Below are 20823 nucleotides of genomic sequence, written 5' to 3' on the forward strand. Positions count from 1 at the left end.
GGGTGGTGTGGAGTGACGAAGAAACATTTGTTCTAATTAACATTTGGGGTGATGATTCAATCCAGAGAAACTTGGATAGAAGCGCCACAACCACATCTTCCAAACAATTTGCGAGAGATTGGCTGGAGCTGGATTTCACCAGGTGGCATAGTCCAGAGACAGTTTTAAAAAAGCTGAACTTGAAAGCTTGGTTAAGTGGACATTGCTGCATTGTGTCAGCACATTAAGTATTTGCTTCTGTCATCCTAGGTCGACCCTGGTTTTCAAAAAGCAGTGTGACCCGCACAACACCAGATTGCTACTCGGGTTGGGTCCGACCTGGGTAGAGCATGCCAGTGTGAAAGAGAACATCTTGTTCTTCTGGAAAATGTTCATGAGGGCTCTCTTTTTTTATGTAACAATTAATAAAAGTGTCCTTCACATCATCAGTGTTGTGCTTTTCTTCTCATTTGTGGTGATTTATCCCCCCTGAATGTGAATAAAAATAATCCACATTATTTCAATTGAAATATGGCTGGGTGTGATAAGGACAACACAGGATACAGAAATGTTGAAGTCATGTGTTTCATGTAAACACGGCAAGATGTTCTTTAACACTGTAACCAACACCAGCTCTTATCAAACCACACACTCCTGGGCTAAAAGATAAGGTTTTATATTTGCTTCCCCTTCATGTCTAGTTTGGTCTGCTTTTTAGCCAAGGGAGAGTTCACTTTTCTAAAACAAATTTCATTCCAAGTGTCTATCTAGTTTCAGCTGGTATATTCTGCAATCTACTCTTAGTGTGCAAGACAGACACTTTATCAATTTAATAAATATAAATGTGCTGTACAGGGTTTTTTTTTTTTTTTTCTAAACTGAAGTGAGCGGTTCAGTGTAATGAGGAATGATACAGTTCTGTAAGTTATAAGATCAATTTCAATTTAATCAGGAACTGAAATATTATCAGGTATTTCTTTTAAAATGTAATAACATGTAGTACAATGCCTGGAAGTATGGATAACAGTGTTCATAAACTGTAAAGATAATTTTACAAAAATGCTGTGCAGTATCATACAAATATGCATTCATGAAATTCAAAACCGATAGCCTTAGATTTTATATATTGCACAGTTCATGTTAGAAATTAATTTGGTAATCAATCGGTAATATAATGGACAACCCACTTACATAATTATTACAGGTGTTTGTAATTCTGTACTGTAGTAATAACGTATTTAGCCAGGATCAACACGTAAACATTATTTAGCTATTGACTATTACGAGCACTATGCAAAACAAACAAAGCTGTATCTTTAAAGAGACATTCATGGTTGCTATGATACAACTATTTTATTTATTTATAAAAACAAAAAAAATGCAGTATTGCTCCCTGTTGTTGCAAGGTTGTTAAAATAATTTTGTAAAAAGATTTGGTAACAGTTTTATTTTCAGATTCCACATTTTAGATATACAGCACACAGATAATATTGAAAACATTACAAATTTTAATGAAATTAACCTGATATTTTCAGCTATATCCCATCATGCTGGTACACATTCCTTACTGTACAACACAGTTTTAATTTGTGTTATTTAAACAAAAATAAAAATAAAAACATTCTTAGCAGATACTTATCCAGGGCAACTTACAATTGTTACAAAGTATCACATTACAGAATATCACATTATAAAATATCACATTACAGAATATCACAATACAGATAAGAACAGTTATAAAGTGCAGTAAAATCAATATCAAATAAGATCAAATTCAAATAAGAGCAAAATAAAGAATACAGTAAATAATTACATTTAAGAATGAGTTAGACTAAGAGCAGTTAAAAATATTTGCTTATACTAGTAAAGTCCAATAAAAGCACATAGTAAGTACATTTCAAACAAGAGCAATTTCAAAAAACGTGAATATGGATACCTATAAGAGTAAAATCAAATACAAGCCACAGGAAGTAGTTATAATTAAGAGCAGTAGTAGAATATGGCAAGGTATGGAGCAGTTCAGTGCAAGTGCAAGCGGATGCTAGTAATAGTACGATTGGGTGCCATATAGTCCAGTGTAGTCAAGAGTTGTGAGGTTTACAGATGCTGTCTGAACAGGTGTGTCTTGAGGTGGAGCAGGAAGCTGGTCAGGGACTGAAGATCTGGACATCATTAGCATAGAAATGATATGAGAAGGAGGAGAAACAGACGAGCAGTGCCAGAAAGCACCAGGTCAGCGAGGGAGGACAGGAGAATAGAGTGGTCAACTGTGTCAAAGGCTGCAGAGAGGTCTAGGAGAATTAGAACAGAGGAGAGGTAGGTGGCATGGGCAGAGAGTAAAGAGTTAGTGACAGAGAGAAAAGCAGTTTCAGTGGAGTGTGCTGGGCGAAAACCATATTGGAGGGAGTCGAGCTGAGAATGTGTTGACAGGAAAGCTGAGAGCTGGCGAAGTATCACTCACTCAAGGGTTTTAGAAAGGAACGGGAGAAGGGAGACTGGACAGTAGTTCTGGAGGGATGATGGATCAAGGGAGCTTTTTTAAGATGGGGTGATGCAGGCCTGTTTGAAGGCAGAGGGGAAACAGAGAGCAGAAAGGTGTGAGAAGAGAGATGAAAGGGAGTAGAGCAGGGGCAGCAGCTTGGAAGAGGTGAGTGGGGAGGGGGTCCAGAGCACACATAGTGGGTTTATGGCTCTGAAGCAGGGAGCAAAGTCTTAGAGGGGCAAGAAGGAGGAGAAGGAGGGTAGAATTGTAGGGGTTGCAGAGGGTGATGAGGAGTGAGTGATCAGAGGACAGGGGTTGGGTAGGGAAGGAGGCAAAGTGTTTGTGTATGTCTCATTATGGAGAAGGAGGCAAAGTCATCAGACGAGATGGAGGAAGGTGAAAGGGGGGCCTAAGGAGGGAGGAGAAGGTAGAGAAAAGTTTACGGGGATTGTTAGTAGAAGACTGAAGGATAAAGTTTGGCAGAGGTGAGTGTAGAAGAGAAGAGCAAGCTACACAGATCCAAAATAAGAATTGTAGTTCACTATTTTATATCCATAAGTCAGCTCTGCCTTGATAATCTTCATTTCTTTTAGGTGGAACAGCGCCACTCCTGGAACAGACAATTTACTGCAGCATTGAAGTAATCCACCCAGTATTTGTTTTTTTTTTTTTGTTTTTTTATTCTGTTGCCTGCAACCAGTTCCTGAAATCGTGCCTCCTCTCAGCCTTAGACCAACCTCTTCCTCTGGTACAGTCTCTTTTTATAATCCATTAAATTACAGCCTAGCTGTTCACCTATTTCTCTCATACCTGCAGAATTATATTCAATTGCTTGTCTTTTCATTATAATATTTATAGTGCCGAGAAAAAGTTTGTGAACCCCAATGATAATTATGGAAATCCCATATTTTTATCCTGATAGCCTTCTTGATTCAAAACCAGTCTCTTATTAAATATCCAATAGGGTTTATATTAACCAATTCCATGTCTTTTGAAACTAAATGATGTACGAAATAGACAAATAATGAGTAATTAAGATTCAGGGTATGTGAAAAAGTAAATGAACCCTGGTTTTATCAGCTAATTAGGAGGATAATTAGAATCAGTGTCTTCAGGGATGAGTTTGGGAGGCCCCACCCTATATAAAGATCAGAAACTTTTGGAAGGTTTCTGTGACAGTTTATAAATTACTCGACCTTCGGTCTCGTAATTTATGACATCATAGAAACCCTAGATGGAATTATTTTCCTGTAACTCACTAAAGCCCATTTATTATTTTTCTCTCTCTTTCTAATAATTTGCTCTTCACTTCCTGATATTAATTCATACTAACACACTATTGCTAGTATGCCTGGAGTGGGGGCCATCTCTCTGCCAGGACCACCAGAGATTTCCTCCCAATTAAGGGTTTTATTTCTCTCTGCTGAGTGGGCCTTTGCTCCTGTTCCGTGAATTACTTCTTGTCCCCTTACCTTTTTATGATGTTTGCAATCATTCTGAGTGATTCTTTTATTAAAGTACAGTGCTGCGTTCTTCTAATTTTGTTTATTGTGATAAGGTGAGTTCAGGAGATGCTCTTCCGGTCTAGCTGTCTGCGACAGATATGTGTAAAATAGGCCAGATCATCTTACCATCTTGTGATTCTACACTTTGAATCAAGATTTCTTTGGTTTGTATGGCAATACCCAATCTTTAAGTAGATGGTGGAAGCATTTACTAATATAAAGTCACTACATTACATGAATCTATAGCAGGCAACAAGAAAAGCAAAGCCTTCCTGACAGTCAAAAAACATAATATTAGAGTTCCAATAAGAACCATATTTAAAATGATTGCAAGCATTATACACAGTTACAAGGACAGTAAAAAAAAAAAAAAGCTAAAACAAAAAAAAAAAACTATGAAAATGTAATTTGATGCTACTTTCTCTAAGATTTTAAAATACATGGTTTGTGACACCTCTCCAGACACAGTGGAAGCATGGTGAGCGATGGGAAGGTGTATAACAGATGTCTTTGTCACTGGTGTGCCAAGGCATCTATTCCCATTGGTTCCCCGCCTCTTATCATAGAGAACCAAAGGGGGCGGTGGGTTGATTCCTGGGAGACAAAGAGGTCTATCTCTGCTCTCCTGAACTTCTCCCAGATGAGGCTCACCACCTCGGGGTGAAGCCTCCACTCTGAGCTACTAGGGACCACTTGAGAGGAGGTTCGCAACCCAGTTTGTCACACCGGGCAGATGCACCAGGAAGTGCCTGGAGTAGAACTCTTCCTCCAGTGGGAGGGGTCTATCGTTCAAATAGCCCGTCACCTCCTGAGACACCACAGCAATGTCCTGTGGGTCAGTGACTAATGTGGTAGACATGCCTCAACAGTGAGGGGGTAGAGTGCAGCGAGTAACAGATCTGAATGGTAGTAAGCACCCAGATGTCTGTGGTGCACTGATGCCAATAGTCTAGATGGCTCCCTGAGGTCACAGAGTTCCTTAAGCCTGGCACTGTGTAGAGAATACATCAAATAAATACTGGTGTTCAGATAGGCTCCTTGTCTAATATGTTGTTGCAAATGCCCACTGATTGTGATTACAACACAGAGGAGTGGATAGTGGCAGATATGGAGGCAAGTCCATATTATATTAGAGACATTTTAGTGTATTTATGTGAGCAGACTGAGATGGACAAGTACAGCACTTTCCACAACTGTCATACAGGGGATTCCACAAGATTTGATTTGAGAGTGATACATTCCAAGAGTAAAGGAGCTTCTCCAAGACACCCTGATTGTTGTTGTGACGGGTGCCAGCAAAGACAGGGCCCATTTCAAAAAAGAGTTTGTACAGTTTGCTCCCCTGGAATATATTGTGTTTATACCGAGGTTAGTTCAGGAGAACCAGTGATTAATTTCAATGGAAAGGAAATAATAAGAGCAATCTGCCTTAAGTGTAAACAGCCAGTAAACTGGGGAGCCATGGGAAGCATGGTCTGTCTGCAGTGTAGGGAGTTTACTGAGGGAGTTGCAGTACATTACAGGTGCCAACCAGAGAGATCACCATACTTGTGATGCAAGATACTGGATGCCTGGGACCAGCCTTACCGTTTGAGGGAGGAGAACAGAAAAAGATGGGGTCCCTCTTGACCTGAAGAGAAGAGCTTGCTTGCTTGCTGCTAAATAGTTTTTTTATCATAAAGTATAGTTGCACACTACATTTTCTATAATTAAAAAATTAACCTAAGCTTCCTTTTCGCTAAAAGATGAATTATAGTTGTCTTTTCTTTTAACGCCTTTTCAGCGAAGCAGCAACACCTCAAGTATTTATAAACATGGCCAGAGCCAGGTGCTTTTTCTAACTAACCATTTTCTCTGACAGACAAACTTACAGTAACCGCCATCTAGACAGTGTATTTTTTATCAGTCAAAAGGTCAGGGTGTTGTTTGGTCTTGCAGTTTTTCTCTCTAAAAAGGTGGGTTTTTAAGGAAGTAGGCTGAAGTATATTTTCTGTTAAAGTATTAAGTCAAAATGTATAATTAACATGCTAAACTTATTCATTAAATGTGATAAGCTTATGATTTATATTTACTTAAACTAATGAATTATAATTATATTTACTTAGAGTAGTATATGCATTTTTGCTTGAATGTTATAAATATTTTGTAGTATGAATCGAAACATTTAGGTAAGCTTGATAGCTAGCAGATACATTGTAACCACATGCTGCATGAGCAGGGGGGTTGTGGTGACGTCATGAAAGGTGAGTAGGCAACTGAAAAATTGGACAATCTTTAATCAAACAATTTCCGACCTCCGATCCTCAACTGATCTTGTGAGAATCTGAACCCAGTCTCTGTAGTGTAATCCTGATTTGAGACTCTGCCTGAAAAGCCTTTACCTACTGATTGACGTCACCAAGCTTCTCTGAATCAAATGTACCTCAATTCAGGCATATATTCATTGCCTGAACTATAGATGTCTTAAATATGAGTAGAATGAATGTATGCATTAGGTAAGGTGGTTTAGTTAGATTAGTATGACTGACTGAAAGCAGTAACTGGTTTTAATTGTTTCTCATTCAATTGTGCTTTAATACTTGTGTGATATTCTTCAAACGTGATAAAACATTGTTAGACATGTCTAACAATGACATGAAACGCCTGTTATTGTGGCAGTAATACTCCTAATTAGGAAAAGGTTTGGATAAAACGTTGTTCATCAAAATGAACCACTAGGAGTACTGTTCCCTCCTGAGTTTTACCTTCATAAGACTCGAATGCGACACTGAGAAGTGGCCCCGGGCCTGTGGCAGCAAATTCCTTGGGCTGCTGCTTAGCCTGTGGCTTGGCCTGCAGCTTCTGTCCCTGCAAAGGGCTGCAGAACCTATTAAACCCTCCATGGCAAGCAGCCATGGGCTGTGCCAGTCTTTGAGGCTTCAGGGGCTTAGGGACTAATTTGTAGTATCTATTAAAACAGAAAAAAACACAATGAGAAAATACTTTCTCAACAAAAGACAGGCATTAAACAATTATATAAATAATATAAAATGTCTCGTATAGTGCTAAAAAGCAAAAACGAGAAATAAAATGAGCTCCAGCCGGAGCTATGTCAGCCGAAATAGGGGTGTGCTGCTAATATAGTATTCTGAAACCCAAACATTAAGCACAGAGTTTCAATAACCTTTCAGTTATTTACCTTTTTAAAAGGGCACATATAAATATTTCAAATTTGTAGAAAACCTTACACAACTTTAAGGCATTGTATTAAACATGAAATTTAATTTTGTTTTTAGAATGTTTTTCTTGAGGCATTTTACAACCACATAACATTATACTATTGATAAAATCTAACAAAAACAATGTCTATGTGAAAAATGTATGTTTTAGATGGGTTATCTGCATTGTATCTTGATTTGGTTTGGTTTGGTTTTATTCTTCTTCGTTATTAAAACAAAAACAATTTACCAAATTCAGGAAAGGAATAGGTTAAGGTTTTCATGCCAATGAGTTCCTTCACATCTGTAGTCTCAGCTACAATGTTGACATTCTAGTGTCATTCTCTTTATTTATTTGCCCTCAATAGATCTAAAGCAGAGACGCTCCAATTTCTAGAGCCTGGGTTTATTGCATACTCATGAGAACGGACAGGCAGTTTGCCAGTTGAAAATCAGGATGCAGTTTAGCCTCCCTTGATAGAAAATCATTCAGAAGGTTAGGTGGTACAGTAAATTAATTAAGATTTTACCAATTTAGATTTTACATCTGCATTACCTTTGGTTTCATTCTGGTTTAGTTTACCAGTGAAATATGACTATTGTTCTTTTAATATCTAGGGTTGACAATCAATCATATATATTAATAAAAAAACATGAAAAAAAATCTAATATTGAATATCCATATTGTTGTTAATTATTGATGATCCCCCTTATTCAGAGGTCCTCATTATTAATCCATTATAATAAGACATGGAATAAACAGGAAGGATTACTGTGTAATACAGAACTACCAGCAGTCAGCCACTTCTACAAAAAAGTTCCTCCTTGGAAATGAAAAAGATTATTATAAACTACTGAACTTCCTACAGTAAGCACAAAGCTAAGAAAGACAGGGAATTAGTCAGAAAATACACCAACAAGAGACACTTCCTAAGAAATATTCAGTGCACTTTAAAACATATTTTCTAATAGCGTAAGTCATGTTTTTCTGGCATTTTGCATATTTTGATCTCTGAATTGACAAGGGAACCTCTCTCTCTCGAGTTGCTCCACAAACCTTTACAATGATCAGCCAGACATGGTTTCCAGTGCTCGGCTTCTTTTTAAGTGTGTCTGACTTCTTTTTTTAAATTTTTTAAAATTATTTTTAAAGCAAATCATTAAAAATATATGCTACCTGTATTTGCTGATTATTAAACACCTGCACGAGAACTTGGAAAGCATACTTTGTATTACTACTTTATCAATCTAAAATAATATAATAGGTTTCATGTTAGCTTTAACCTAGTATAGCACTATATATACTATTTAAAATAATATTTTCAAAAACTGCACCAGATACACACAGTACATAGTGAATGAAGTAGAAGACAGGTAAGATTTATTAATTTACCTGTAAAAAAATAAGTAAGACACCCTTTAAGAATTGTAAATACCGTAGGTGTGTATTTATAATATTGGTCATTATGTGTTTGACAGAAAATTAAAAAAAATAAATGTGGACTTTATTTTATGATTAAAACTTTATTGTATGAGGACACATCCGTTTTTGCAGTGTTTCAACCACATGATGTATTTTTACAAAACTAAAACATTAAACATGACAACTACACTTGAAACATTTTATTTAAGGCACTATATTTATAGTGCCATTAACATCAGGTTTCAAGTTAGATAATCCCTTTCTTGAACTAAAGCTCGGGCCTTGAGAAATGTTTGGCGGATTTGATATAAACAAATTCATCTGCAATTCAGTCCTTGGTGTATTATGACAGCAGGGCTCCGTTTAAACTGAGCGAAAGTATAATTAATGGACAATTCTAAAATTTAAAAAAAAAAAAAGTGAAAACTAGGGGATTTTTAGACTTCAATTAATGGATAGTGCTACATTTGATAGTCCAAGATTAGTGCTAATCATGGTCTGTGAAATTTTAAGATACAGTAGTATTCAATACTAGAGTGTGGTTTCCTGAAGAAAATATTCAGTTGTGCAACACAACTGAAAGAAGAATGCATTTAAGCTACTAACAATTCAGCACAGTTTAATATCAAAGTATAGTGTAGAAGAATGGAGTGAAATACTATACAGTGTCTACAGGGGATGTTTTAAATGAAATTATTTGCTAAAAATATAATTAAAACTTTCAGAAAGTTTACTTATACTGTAATTCAGATTAAGCAATTATGATTAAAATGATATTCCTTTATGATTTCCCGATACGTTTTCACGAAGCAAGTTTAAAGCAATAGATGTTAAAAGTGCCTAGCACCCTTTAACATGTTTTATGTGTATTAATATTGCTATAAATGTTTTCTAATGAATTGGGTTGACGGTTTCATTATTATTTGTTTGGTTTCAGTTAAATCGCACATGAGCAGGTCTCATTCAATTTCTCAGTGAATTTCCCAAGATCCTAAAAGTGTGCAGTTGTCCCAGTCAGTTTAGAAAACAATGCTTGACTTGCCACCAGGGGGCGCCATCACTCTCTTGGATGAATGCGGTGGGCTGGGGCTGCCTTCGACAGCATCACCTGGGACGGAGATAAGAGAAAACAGTGTCAGGTGACCTTTTTATAGCGACAGGCTGTATGCTTGCAGGGATTCTATTGAGTTACAATCTTAGCGCTTGACCAGCTAAGTCACCTCGGCTAATGAAACACAGGAGACATCTATACAGCTCACAGGTCTTTAGGTGGCGTCCATACTTTTTGTCTTTCAACTACAGTTCTTTTTTTTTAAATAATCCCATAAATACCACATAAAAGAGAGACTTGGGAAATCTAAATATTGCAACATTTTAACCCTGACATCTCCAGCCAGTTGTAAATCCAGATGCTCTAGCATCAGTGATAGAATCCAGTTTTTTTTTTTTTTTACATAAATAAGTGTGCTCAGTTTTGAAATCCCCTACAAAGGGAAATAGCAGAGGAGGTTGTTCATCATCTAGTATGTCACACTTCACATTTTTTTGGAGAACCGCTTACCCAATTGTCATGAAGCTTGGTATTAACATCTCTTAGCTCAGCTCCGTCCATCTGCACGCCACACTTCCATGTGTGCATATATCTGTAGAACCACTGATCCATGTGTCATGAAACTTGGCATTATGATTATAAGTCACAGACAGCATCAGATTCTGGGAAGATGGAAGCCTGTCTGTCTGTCCATTTACCTATCTGTCTGTAAGCTGCACTTACAATTTTGAATTAGTTATTTATCATTGTTATTACCATCATCATAATCAATTACAGGATAAAAGTACTGAAACTTATTTCAAGTGCAACCAAAAAAGGGCAGATGCACTTTTGACATATCAAAATAAAATTGCGTTTTTATCCATTGGTTGAAGTTTGGATGTCATTCAATGACCTAAGTATTTGTTTATTCATTTAAATGTATTCCTACAGGAATAGCCACCACTGAGATGAAGCCCTTGTTCACAGGGGGTCCTGTAGTGGCAGCTAAATTAACAGCTATAGAATCATAAATGATACAGTATAGCACTCTAACAGTAAGATAACTCTTAGTTAGGAAGAAACAGAGGCATGGCCTTTCAATTTTAGAAACAAGCATATCCATTATCCCTATTATGACTGCAATTCACGTAAATATCCTGTTTAGTTCCAAGTGATGAACAAGTATGTCAGTGACATACATCCCCCTCTACAGCTTTAAATATGACTCATATCCACCGCATGCACATGCAGGTTTGACAGGCAGATGGACAGGCCTTTATAACCCCATATTTTCCTGATAATGTGTGCTAAAGAATCTCCTAACAAAGTCATCACAATTGCTTCTCTATATAAAAATGTAAACCTCTTACAAATGCAAAGCACTTAAGCTTTTTAAGTGTATGTTAATCCTCTGCCCATAAATAAAGCCATTTCATAAAATGATGGAATGCCCAAGTTCATTGCTTTTCATTCTAAATTTGTATTAAATAGCACATCTGAAACCCAGTTCCAATCGGAGAACAATAGCAAGGATGGCACAGCCTGCCTGCCATGAAAATCATATAGAGGTAAGAGATTCTTTACAGAGTATGTTCTCAAGCTATATTATTATTAAGTAATACATTTGTATGTCCTGCCAAAAATAATCAAACTGTTACCTGAAAGTGTAAATGTTGACTGATGTAAGCCTCTGCCCACAGGCCTTGAGGTTCCGTTCTTTGCAGCCAGAGAGATAACTTCCCCCTTATATGGCTCTCTTTCTACAGGCTTGGGCTGGTTCACCTGTATTTATATCATAGAAGAATTTCATCGTCAATGTTGATGTTTGTTTGTGCAAATAAGATTATTCCTCTTGTACCATCACTGCTAAACACTGTTCACTCTTCATGTTATTATGCTAGGGTATATTATTGATTTAATCTCAAAGCAGAAGCACTTGAGTCATACCTTTACAAAATTTTCCTGAGATACATTTTCACTATATTTTTGCAGTTTCCTGGTAACCATGTTTTAGCATACTTCTCTAAGATTCATATTGCTTTCCTGTTTCTGGTTGACATTTTTAATAGGATCAGCTAATTAAAATAGTGAGTTTCAGTGTCTCAATAATTTGTCTTCAAATTAAGAGAAAGAGAGAGCGAGAGATATTTTAAAAACTTTTTAAATATTATTTAATTTAACCAATACCTTAAGAAAAAAACAAAATGGCAAAAACACATTAGTTACTATTAACAAAATTCAGATACAAAATGCAATTAACTTATGTATCACCCTAACATGTAAAGAAAGCACATTAATCACAAAAACAAAAGACAATTTGAGTGTTTCCTCCTCAATTATACACCCAACTCCACCCACACACCAAGTGTGTTTAAAGTCTCTCTCTCTCTCCAGAAAAGGTGCATTTGTCAATGACCCTTCGATCTATTATACAGAGATCCGCTTACATAAGAAAGGTCACAAACGAGAGGAGGCCATTCAGCCCAGATCTTATTGATCTGAGGAGCTAATCAAGCAGCTTCTTGAAGGATCCCAGCGTGTCAGCTTCAACAACATTACTGGGGAGTTTGTTCCAGATTCCCAGAATTCTGTGTAAAAAAGTGCCTCCTATTTTGTGCTCTGAATGCCCCTTTATCTAATCTTCATTTGTGACCCCTGGTCCTTGTTTCTTTTTTCAGGTTGAAAATGTACCCTGGGCCATTTAAATTCAATTCATTTTACTATATATCCAAGCATTTTGTTGGCCTTTTTTATAGTTTCCCCACATTGCCTATATGAAGACATTTCTCCTAGAAAAGGAACAAACTCGTAGATCTTTTTCATAGATTCCTTCTTCAATTTCAGTGTCTCCCATATGGTATTTATAATGGACATTTTTTTTATTGCCCGTGTGCAGTACCTTACACTTTTCTATATTAAATGTCATCTGCCATGTGTCTGCCCAGTCCTGAATGCTGTCTAGATAATTTTGAATGACAGTGTTTGCCACTCCTCCTATTTTTGTGTTGTCTGCAAATTTAACAAGTTTGCTTACTATACCAGAATCCAAGTCAATAATGTTGCATGATCTTAGTCAGCTGTTTGCAAATAACTTCTTTCATTTCTTTGAGTACTATTGGGAGGATCTCATCTGGCCCAGTGGATTTGTTCAGAGCTCCTAGTCCCTTTAACACTCCTGCCTTGGTTATGCTAAAGTTATTTAAAACTGGACAGGAACAGGTCGACATGTGGGGCATGTTGTTCATATCCTCCTTTGTAATTCATTGTAAATCATTTCTCAAGAACGGGCGAACATTCAAGAGAATTATCTTTCTTGCAGGTATGGTCAACGGGGTTACAGTAACAAATGATTCATTAAATCACAAACCCCATTTCAAAAGCCTTTGTTACTAGTTCTGTTTCACTTACAAAAGTGACAACAGACCTACTCATACGAGACGCAGACTTCACATTCTCATAACCCACAACTCTACCCAGCGCTAAAACACAATTCTCCAGGGACACAAAATCACCCGGGACAATCTTTACCCCATGCCTGTGGGTTAACTTTTGAAAAGAAAAGTTTGAAGAAGTTCTCCCTCTCTCCCCAGCCCTGGCCCTTCCGGCCGAACAGTTAAAAAAAAAAAAAAAAAAAAAAAAAAAAAAAAAAATCGCTTAAAATCTATAAAATACCAAATACATAAAACAGAAGAGGGAAAAAATCCACTCAAATCCACCCATGATCTGCTTGCTGCAACAAGCTCACCTCACTCTCCCAGCATGCACAGGAGATAGACAGACATACAATTAGATTGATATACAGTATATATATGATCCTATTAAAAAGGCAAACAAAACAAAAACATATTCATACATCTTGTATGTAGACCAACATGACTATTCACATCTTCCTTTCCTGTAATTTACCATGCAATTTATTATTATTATTATTATTTTACTACGTTTTTGCTGTTATTGTGGTATAAAAAAATCTTCAAAATGACCACTATTGAACCTATATGAATTACAGTTACAATACCCCATACAGATGCACATAGATGGATCAGGAAACCTCTATATTTTTTGCTTGACAAAGGATTCGTACTCAGTTCAGAAGCTCATCCTTTTACGCATTTAGTTCTTGTGCCCTGGTCCTCACCATGTCTCTTTGTTGAATACGCTTGTACACAAATTCCGAAAAGGGTTTGCGTGGGATGTACCTCCCTCCTCCAGGACTGGCGTGCAGCACTCCGTCTTCATAGACCACGCGTCCTCGAGAGATAGTCACCACCGGCACTCCGTGGCACACCATGCCTTCAAATATGTTATAATCAACTGCCTGGTGGTGAGTTTTAGCAGAAATAGTCCTGCAAATGGAAAGGAACATATACATTGATGGAAGTCTGAAAATACTGTAGATCACAAGTTAATCGCTGCTGTTAGTAAAAGCATTCTGCTTTATCTTGACAGTCCAATTTGTTCACACATAAAAATCACAATTTACCAGGTCAGACAGGTTGAAAGCAAATGGTTGACTCCTTCTGATATCTTTCACACAATGCTAAACTACACACAGATATTTTAGATAGATTTTTTAATTTTCTTTTTAATTTTCAGTTTGGAGATTCTGACTAGAGGTTTAAATATGAATTATTTGTGCGACACAGCTCTGAATGTGGCCTGATGAATATACAAATATAGTACGTGATTTCAAACTAAAGATGGTTATGGAAATTATATTTACATTTGTTTTCTGCCCATTTTTTCCATTTAGTCCTTCAAACAGTTTGTGGTGAGTTAGAGGTGGTCAAGAACAAAAATAAAACAAATTAAATAATAGGACAACACATATTTTTAAAAGGTAAATACTGAAGCAAGTCTATTCTAAATCTGTGTATGAAATACCACTTTTTTTTTTTCTATTGTATGTAGTATTTCTTGCTGATGATGTACTGGAGGCACAATGTAGCAAGCTAGCAGGTACACCCTGGTGCTTTATACAGAAAATGATACAACGTGAATCTAAACACCAAGAAGAATCTGTTAAGATGTGTCTGATACACCTCTGATCAGCAGGGGGTCACTGTAGCACAGGTAAAGGAACTAGTACCAGACCATTTCCCTCACCCCACCTGAGGGATCACAAAGTCCAGTGTCGTTCTCCCTCAACGCCACCAGCCAAATGGCTTTACAAGCTGATTCTCGCTCTTTCAGCAGTTATCTATATATATGATCTATATATATATATATATATATATATAGTGTGAGATCTCAGAAAGAGGCTACATGCTCACATGAACAGATTTGAAAGCACTACCTTTAATATTGCCCTGCAATAGTATTGCTTTTGAGTTTGCCAGGGAGAAATCTGCAATGATTATCAAATTAGCTCATAATCATCTTCCTATCATAGTTTCTGACAGCTCCATACCAGAGTGCACTTTTATAAACAAATGTGCTTGAACAACTAAATGACGTGCTGTCTAATGCTCAATCCGTTACCAAAGAAACCAGTACTACAAGTGCGCACTGCTGTCTAAAATTAGAAAGTAACTTAAAATCTTTGGCATGAAACTAAAGTTTATCAAAGTATCAAACCCCTGCAAGCAGTGATAAATTATGGAATTGGATTAAATGTGTTCTTTTTTATGGCATCACCATTTAGAAAATCAGTACTGATGATGGATTAGTGTTACTATTAGTATGCTATTGCACTTTCCAGTGTTGCTAGGCAGGTTTTGGAAACTTGTTCCATTGTGGTTTTGCTGACCATTAAGCCTACTGCTGCATAATTTGTTATCTGTCAGTGTTGCTTTTCTACACTTAGCATTTTACCAGTGCAGTATATACTGTAGTAAACATTTCTAAAGAGCAGCTGATTGTGTACAATAATGGAACTGATTAGTTTATTTTTGTGAACAGTAGTGGGCAGGGACATATACACTGTTTGGAACTAACTTATTTAAGCAAAAAGCAAGCCACTGTTGTGAAATAAACTGCAAGTGTTGAATGTGCTCAACCAACATAGAGTGGGATTATTTCAAAGCGTTGCACACCCTATCGTGATGTCTGTACTCCTAACACGGCTTACTAATGTGAAAATAATGGCAGAAGCCTATATTAAATACAATGTAAACACATAGCTGTCAGTAAACATTCAGGCTCTTTTAAGATCATCGAAAGTGACCTTGTTTCTGAAGATGGAAACTGGGTTCGAGACTCTGATGCACCTTTACTTACAGTAGAACCCATCCTAGGATAAACTCAATTGTATCATTCATGGGGTTTACATGCGGGTCAATCTACACATGAAATGGCGATGCGTGTGCACGTTTGGGAGAATTCGGGTAAAGCAGGTTTGTGGTCAGAAAAAACAGCCAAAGAGAGGGATAGGTTTGGGCAGAGTTGGGCTTGTTTTTGAGAGTCGTTGGTTGCAGCTTGCATAAACACCCAAGGGTTCGCTTGTTTTGGGCTTGTTTTGAAAGGCAGCGTTTTGTTTTTTTTCTTGTGAGACATGGCAACACTGGTAACCTTCCCGTCTGTCTCACAGGCAGCCACTGATTCCTGAACACCTCATTTTGGTTTCTAAATCAAACCCAGGGTAGTATACGCAGCATCACCTGATCCCCGCCTGTATGCTGTATTGCCTGAATGAAAGGGTATATATTTGAAACAATTTAAACAATTTGGGCAAGAGTAATAAAACACATTATTTGCCGACCAGGCATGAGGTACTTTGCTTTATTACAGCAGCTTAGATTCACTTGTGTACCAGTTCTCTGCACATGGAAACCACATTTTCACAAACTTTCACTAGTAATCTTCAAAAACAGAATGAGTACTTTATGCATAGCTTACCTTAATATGCTGAGTGCTAGAGCAGAAAACCCAACACAGCAGTTTGAACTGATCTATAACCCAAACCATGTTATCATAATGAACAGCATGCTGTAGGAACCAAATATCAATACCATTTATAGCTATCTCTGCCCTTCCTCCCCAAATGTTTATTTCACATTTTTTGATGAATTGTATGTTGCGTGCATATCAAGAACAAAAGAATGACTGGACAAGGCATTTTTGTCTGGTACAAATTGCGATTTATAATAATCTGAACAAGGTCTGGTCCTAACTGGTTCAGAATTACTGAGATTCTACTGTACAGAGACCGATTTCACCAGGCCGCTCTATCTGGGAACAGTGTTTCTGAAAAGCCAGCCTCCTCACATTTCAGATAGCATGGCAACTATTTATGATAATTCCGAATTGATTGTCTGAGCCCCCTACCCCCTCCCTGCTGAACTACTAAAAAAACTGAAACCAATGTAACCAAAACTATCCCCTCCTTAATGCTGCACTGCCACATTGCAGATTACAAATTCATCAAGAAAACATACTTGTAAAACAAGATGTAGTAAAATGTAGTAGCATATATATATATATATATATATATATATATATATATATATATATATATATATATATATATATATATATAATGTGTGTGTGTGTGTTATGTTAAAATCAGGAACATCAAAGCAGGTTTTACCATGCACCACAATAAGAGCAAGCCTCTCAAGACATATTCTGCAAAAAAAAAAAAAAACTACATAAGTTAACAACAAGAACTTAATTATATAAGTTTAATAAATCATCATTGCCAGAGCATAAATAAAAAGAAAAGCTAAATCTTTAAATGATACAGCTATAGCCATGCTTATATGGGAGCTCAGATCATATTAGTGTTAACTTGATTTGCTTTGAATTTGGTGGGTTTTTTTCTTTTCTTTTTTGCCTTGCTGTGTGAACATCAGCAGTTTCTCATTTACCTCCAGGGAGCTAGCCCAGTTATTCTATAAGAATCTACGCACAGCGCAGGTTGTATTATATACATCTGACATTTCTGCAGCAAGCACACAGGAGTCTTTGTTGCAGGTTAACTTCTTGCAAGCAATCATTTTAATGCAACAATGTTTCAGGTTTGAGCTTGAGCAGTTTTGTCTGTGTGTGGAAGAACAACTGCAATTGTTCCAATTTTCAAAATGTGATGGGTTAATTAGGACTATAAAATATCTTGCAAATGCAAAACATATATAGAGGGTAAATCCAAAGGATGAATCTCTTGAACATCTAAGGCATTTAAATCTTTTCTATTTCATCACTGATTCTTAAAATTGCTGCATCATTAAAAACTATAACCGTATTGTTTAACCTTCAGCTTTTTACTTTCAAATGTGATTCCTATTTTCTGCAATCGTTACACCGTCCATAAAAAAAAAAAAAAAAATGAATAAAATCAATTCTACCTTTATCATTATGTCATTACATCATCTACACTGTAGCATGTCAGCTTCACTTATTTAGGTTAAATATGGTTTTCCTCTTCAGTGGAACAGAAGGGTTCCGCTAGTATGGAGCAAATGGAAGCCGACACAAATCACAGACTGGCATGCTAAAAAAAACATTCAAATACACATTGACTGAAAGTGAAACAAGTTTCAGTAGTAGGTATGTATTTTTTTTCTTATATGTATATTATCTTCATTCATCGCGTATAGATCTTCGTTCTTGAGGTCAAAAGGTCATAAAGCTTTTCTGTTCCACACCCCCAAAACCAAGTCTGTAAACCTTCACAAATATTAGCTAGGAACTGTGAATGTGAGAGAATGAATCTGAGCTGTAAATTCCGACCTGGAAGGGCACGTAGTAAGGTTGGTGGTACATCTTCACAGGGAAGGGTCGACTCGATGGTAGGACGGAACTGGAAGTCGGACATCTTGGTGAAAGGGCGTAGCTGTACGACTGCTGAACAGCTCTATTGTGAACCATTGCTCTATTCTCAGTAGAATAACAGGCACCAAAATATTAGTCACCCTCGTATGGTCCATCAAGGGTCTTAATATTTGTGGATGTGTGGCAGAAATATAACGAATCCTGGTTGTAAATCTCCCTCCCGACCTGTGAGGGTGCTAAGCAGCGAAAGTAGAGTCCTTTAGACAGGCTGGCCTGACAGTTCTTTCCCAGGGTCGGGAAGTCGGTCAGTCTGGAAGAAAGCAAGACTCCGCTGCAAGAACATATTGACCCAGAAGGGAAACGACGTAGCAGCTGCACTCGTTTAACAAGGGGTCATGCGTGACGGCAGAAAAGGGTCCGGAGAATCGCAATCTACTCCTTCGCTTGGTTTTTGTGTTAAGACTAGAAGGACCTTGACAGACCCAGAGAAACCTGTGTATAAAGAATATTTGTGAGTGTTTTGTTTGTTTATGTCTGTTAGTAATTGTCTGTGTTTGTAAACCACCAGGCAGCTAATACGTTTCCAGAGCTGTCGCCTTGGGCCAGCACAAAACCGGATCAACACATCACTACAGTCACTATAAATAATTGTTATCACCCAACACAAGCACTACTGCACGCACCCGGACTGGTGACCATGGCAATTATTATTGTGGGTGGATAACGTCTGTTTATTATTTGGGTTGCAATCCCTGTCTTTTGTTCTCCGTGCTTTACACACTGATGTGTATAGATGGAGCCTATTGTTTGGTCACCAGACTGGGATTCTACAAAAATAAACCATCCCTTTTCCAAACCGGATTATAATTGTCTGTCTGTGATTATTCCTGCACTGCATAACCTGTTCACAATCAGCAGTCACTTTGCCACAGGATGAGAACAGTATTTTATGTGTGGGTGAAAGCAGGCAGCTAAAAGAAATGATCTGCATTTTAATGTAAAGACGCACACTTCTGTAGCTATGTATATCATTGCATGCAAAATAAACAATGGTGGCTGAATATGCCAGGTCGCCAGCATTATTGAGAGCCACAATCCTGCAGTTTTTATATTTATCATTTAGTTCAGAAATAACAGGAAGAAAAGGTAACTGTGACCAATTAAGCATAACTATGAATGAGCTGCAGTTCATATATTATGTGAAAGAAACAACCTGAATGTTAACCCGCTAGATTTTTTTTATTTCATATTTTTATAATTAAAGTTGTATGATTTATAAATAATTACCATTCAATACTGATCCACCGACTTCTTGGCTAGCAGAGCATTCACCTTTCTCTATTTACCTTTCACGTGTGGGAGCATGGGAGTGTCTACTGAGTTACATAAAAAAACTGGTCATGTGATATGAAAAGACTGCTTTGCGTTCATGTATATATGTAAAGGCTGGCCCTGGCAATGGATTGCAGGCCCTGTGCCACCTTGAAGCGGTGGCCTAAATCTAGGTCAGCCCTGGGCCTCCTTTTCTTTTTTGTAGCGTTAACATATGAGAAAAGGTTGCCCTGAGGTGGCCTTAAATCACAAGCGTGAATGGGGTCTAAGACACTATTGCTTTGTACCAAGCAAGGCTCAGGGATTTGAATCAGGGATTTCCCCACATACAGTAGTCCCAAGTTTGCACTACATGTAATTTTTTTTTTTCTTAAGCCTGGCAAACTGTTCTACTTAAGTGGAAACCACTAGTGTATACTAGACTCGGAAGCACGTGAATGGATACTGACCTCAGTGAGAACTGTGTTGAACAGTTGTCGGAGCATCAATAACCTTGCCTCGGGGGCAGTACTCTTACTGTATCCAATTAAATGACTAGGATGGCTAGGATTTGGCAAGAAATCAAGTATATTTACACTCTGAAATGTGTTTACATCCCACAGCAATGCCCATGGTTAGCACGTTGAATTGTTACTCTTCCCTGTACTAAAATTCATTCTTTATAGAAGTGAAGCATTTGCACTGTGATTTGTCCCAATTTAAAATGGTATAATAGAATATGTTCTAAAAAATGACAAAGATAATACATGAAAGAAAATGTGTATTATTATTATGATTAAGAGTATTATTATTATCATAGGTGAAGGGTCTTCTTATTATAGACAAGCGATATCTTATTATCCCCTGTGGAAGATGCATGTCCCTGGCAAGGTTATACATTCCCTATAATACCTGTTTGTGCAAACAAGCTTGACTCTTTGGTAACCCACATATTAATGAGCTTGTGACTGGTTTTATCTTGAATGCAATCAGACTTTGCCTGGACATTTGAATCAATAAGTGTCCAAACATGCTTTCCAAGTATTCACGGTCGTTATCATGTTGATCTTTGTTTTATATATGAATGTTAAGATGCCTATGATTATTTTGCCAAACCTGCAGTATACTTGTTTTCAGGGCAATGCCTCCCTCTGCTGTTCAACATTTATTAGTTCAAATAA

At 37.3% G+C, this 20823-nt stretch overlaps 1 protein-coding gene and 1 long non-coding RNA gene across 4 annotated transcripts in view; one reads left to right on the forward strand and one right to left on the reverse strand.

Moving 5' to 3' along the window:
• Positions 1–718: 718 nt before the first annotated feature.
• LOC121313261 lies at positions 719–18938 on the forward strand. 3 transcript variants are annotated; one of them, XR_005949963.1, is made up of 5 exons: positions 719–899; positions 3055–3209; positions 9635–9725; positions 11111–11187; positions 18900–18938. It is a non-coding gene; the product is annotated as an uncharacterized LOC121313261 (long non-coding RNA). The 3 variants fall into 3 exon arrangements; XR_005949962.1 differs by lacking the exon at positions 18900–18938 and adding an exon at positions 11386–12195; XR_005949961.1 differs by lacking the exon at positions 18900–18938 and adding an exon at positions 11320–11404.
• The window catches only part of dpys (dihydropyrimidinase), a 49114-nt gene continuing 31982 nt past the window's right edge, over positions 3692–20823 (reverse strand). The window contains exons 8-10 of the mRNA XM_041245618.1: positions 13758–13965; positions 11278–11401; positions 3692–9694 (exon numbers count right to left, since the gene is read on the reverse strand). Coding sequence (XP_041101552.1) covers positions 9606–9694; positions 11278–11401; positions 13758–13965 — 421 coding nt within the window. The 3' untranslated portion in view covers positions 3692–9605. The remainder of the gene's footprint in view (positions 9695–11277; positions 11402–13757; positions 13966–20823) is intronic.

The sequence above is a fragment of the Polyodon spathula genome, chromosome 3 (genome assembly GCF_017654505.1).
Source record: "Polyodon spathula isolate WHYD16114869_AA chromosome 3, ASM1765450v1, whole genome shotgun sequence".
Taxonomy (NCBI): Eukaryota; Metazoa; Chordata; class Actinopteri; order Acipenseriformes; family Polyodontidae; genus Polyodon; species Polyodon spathula.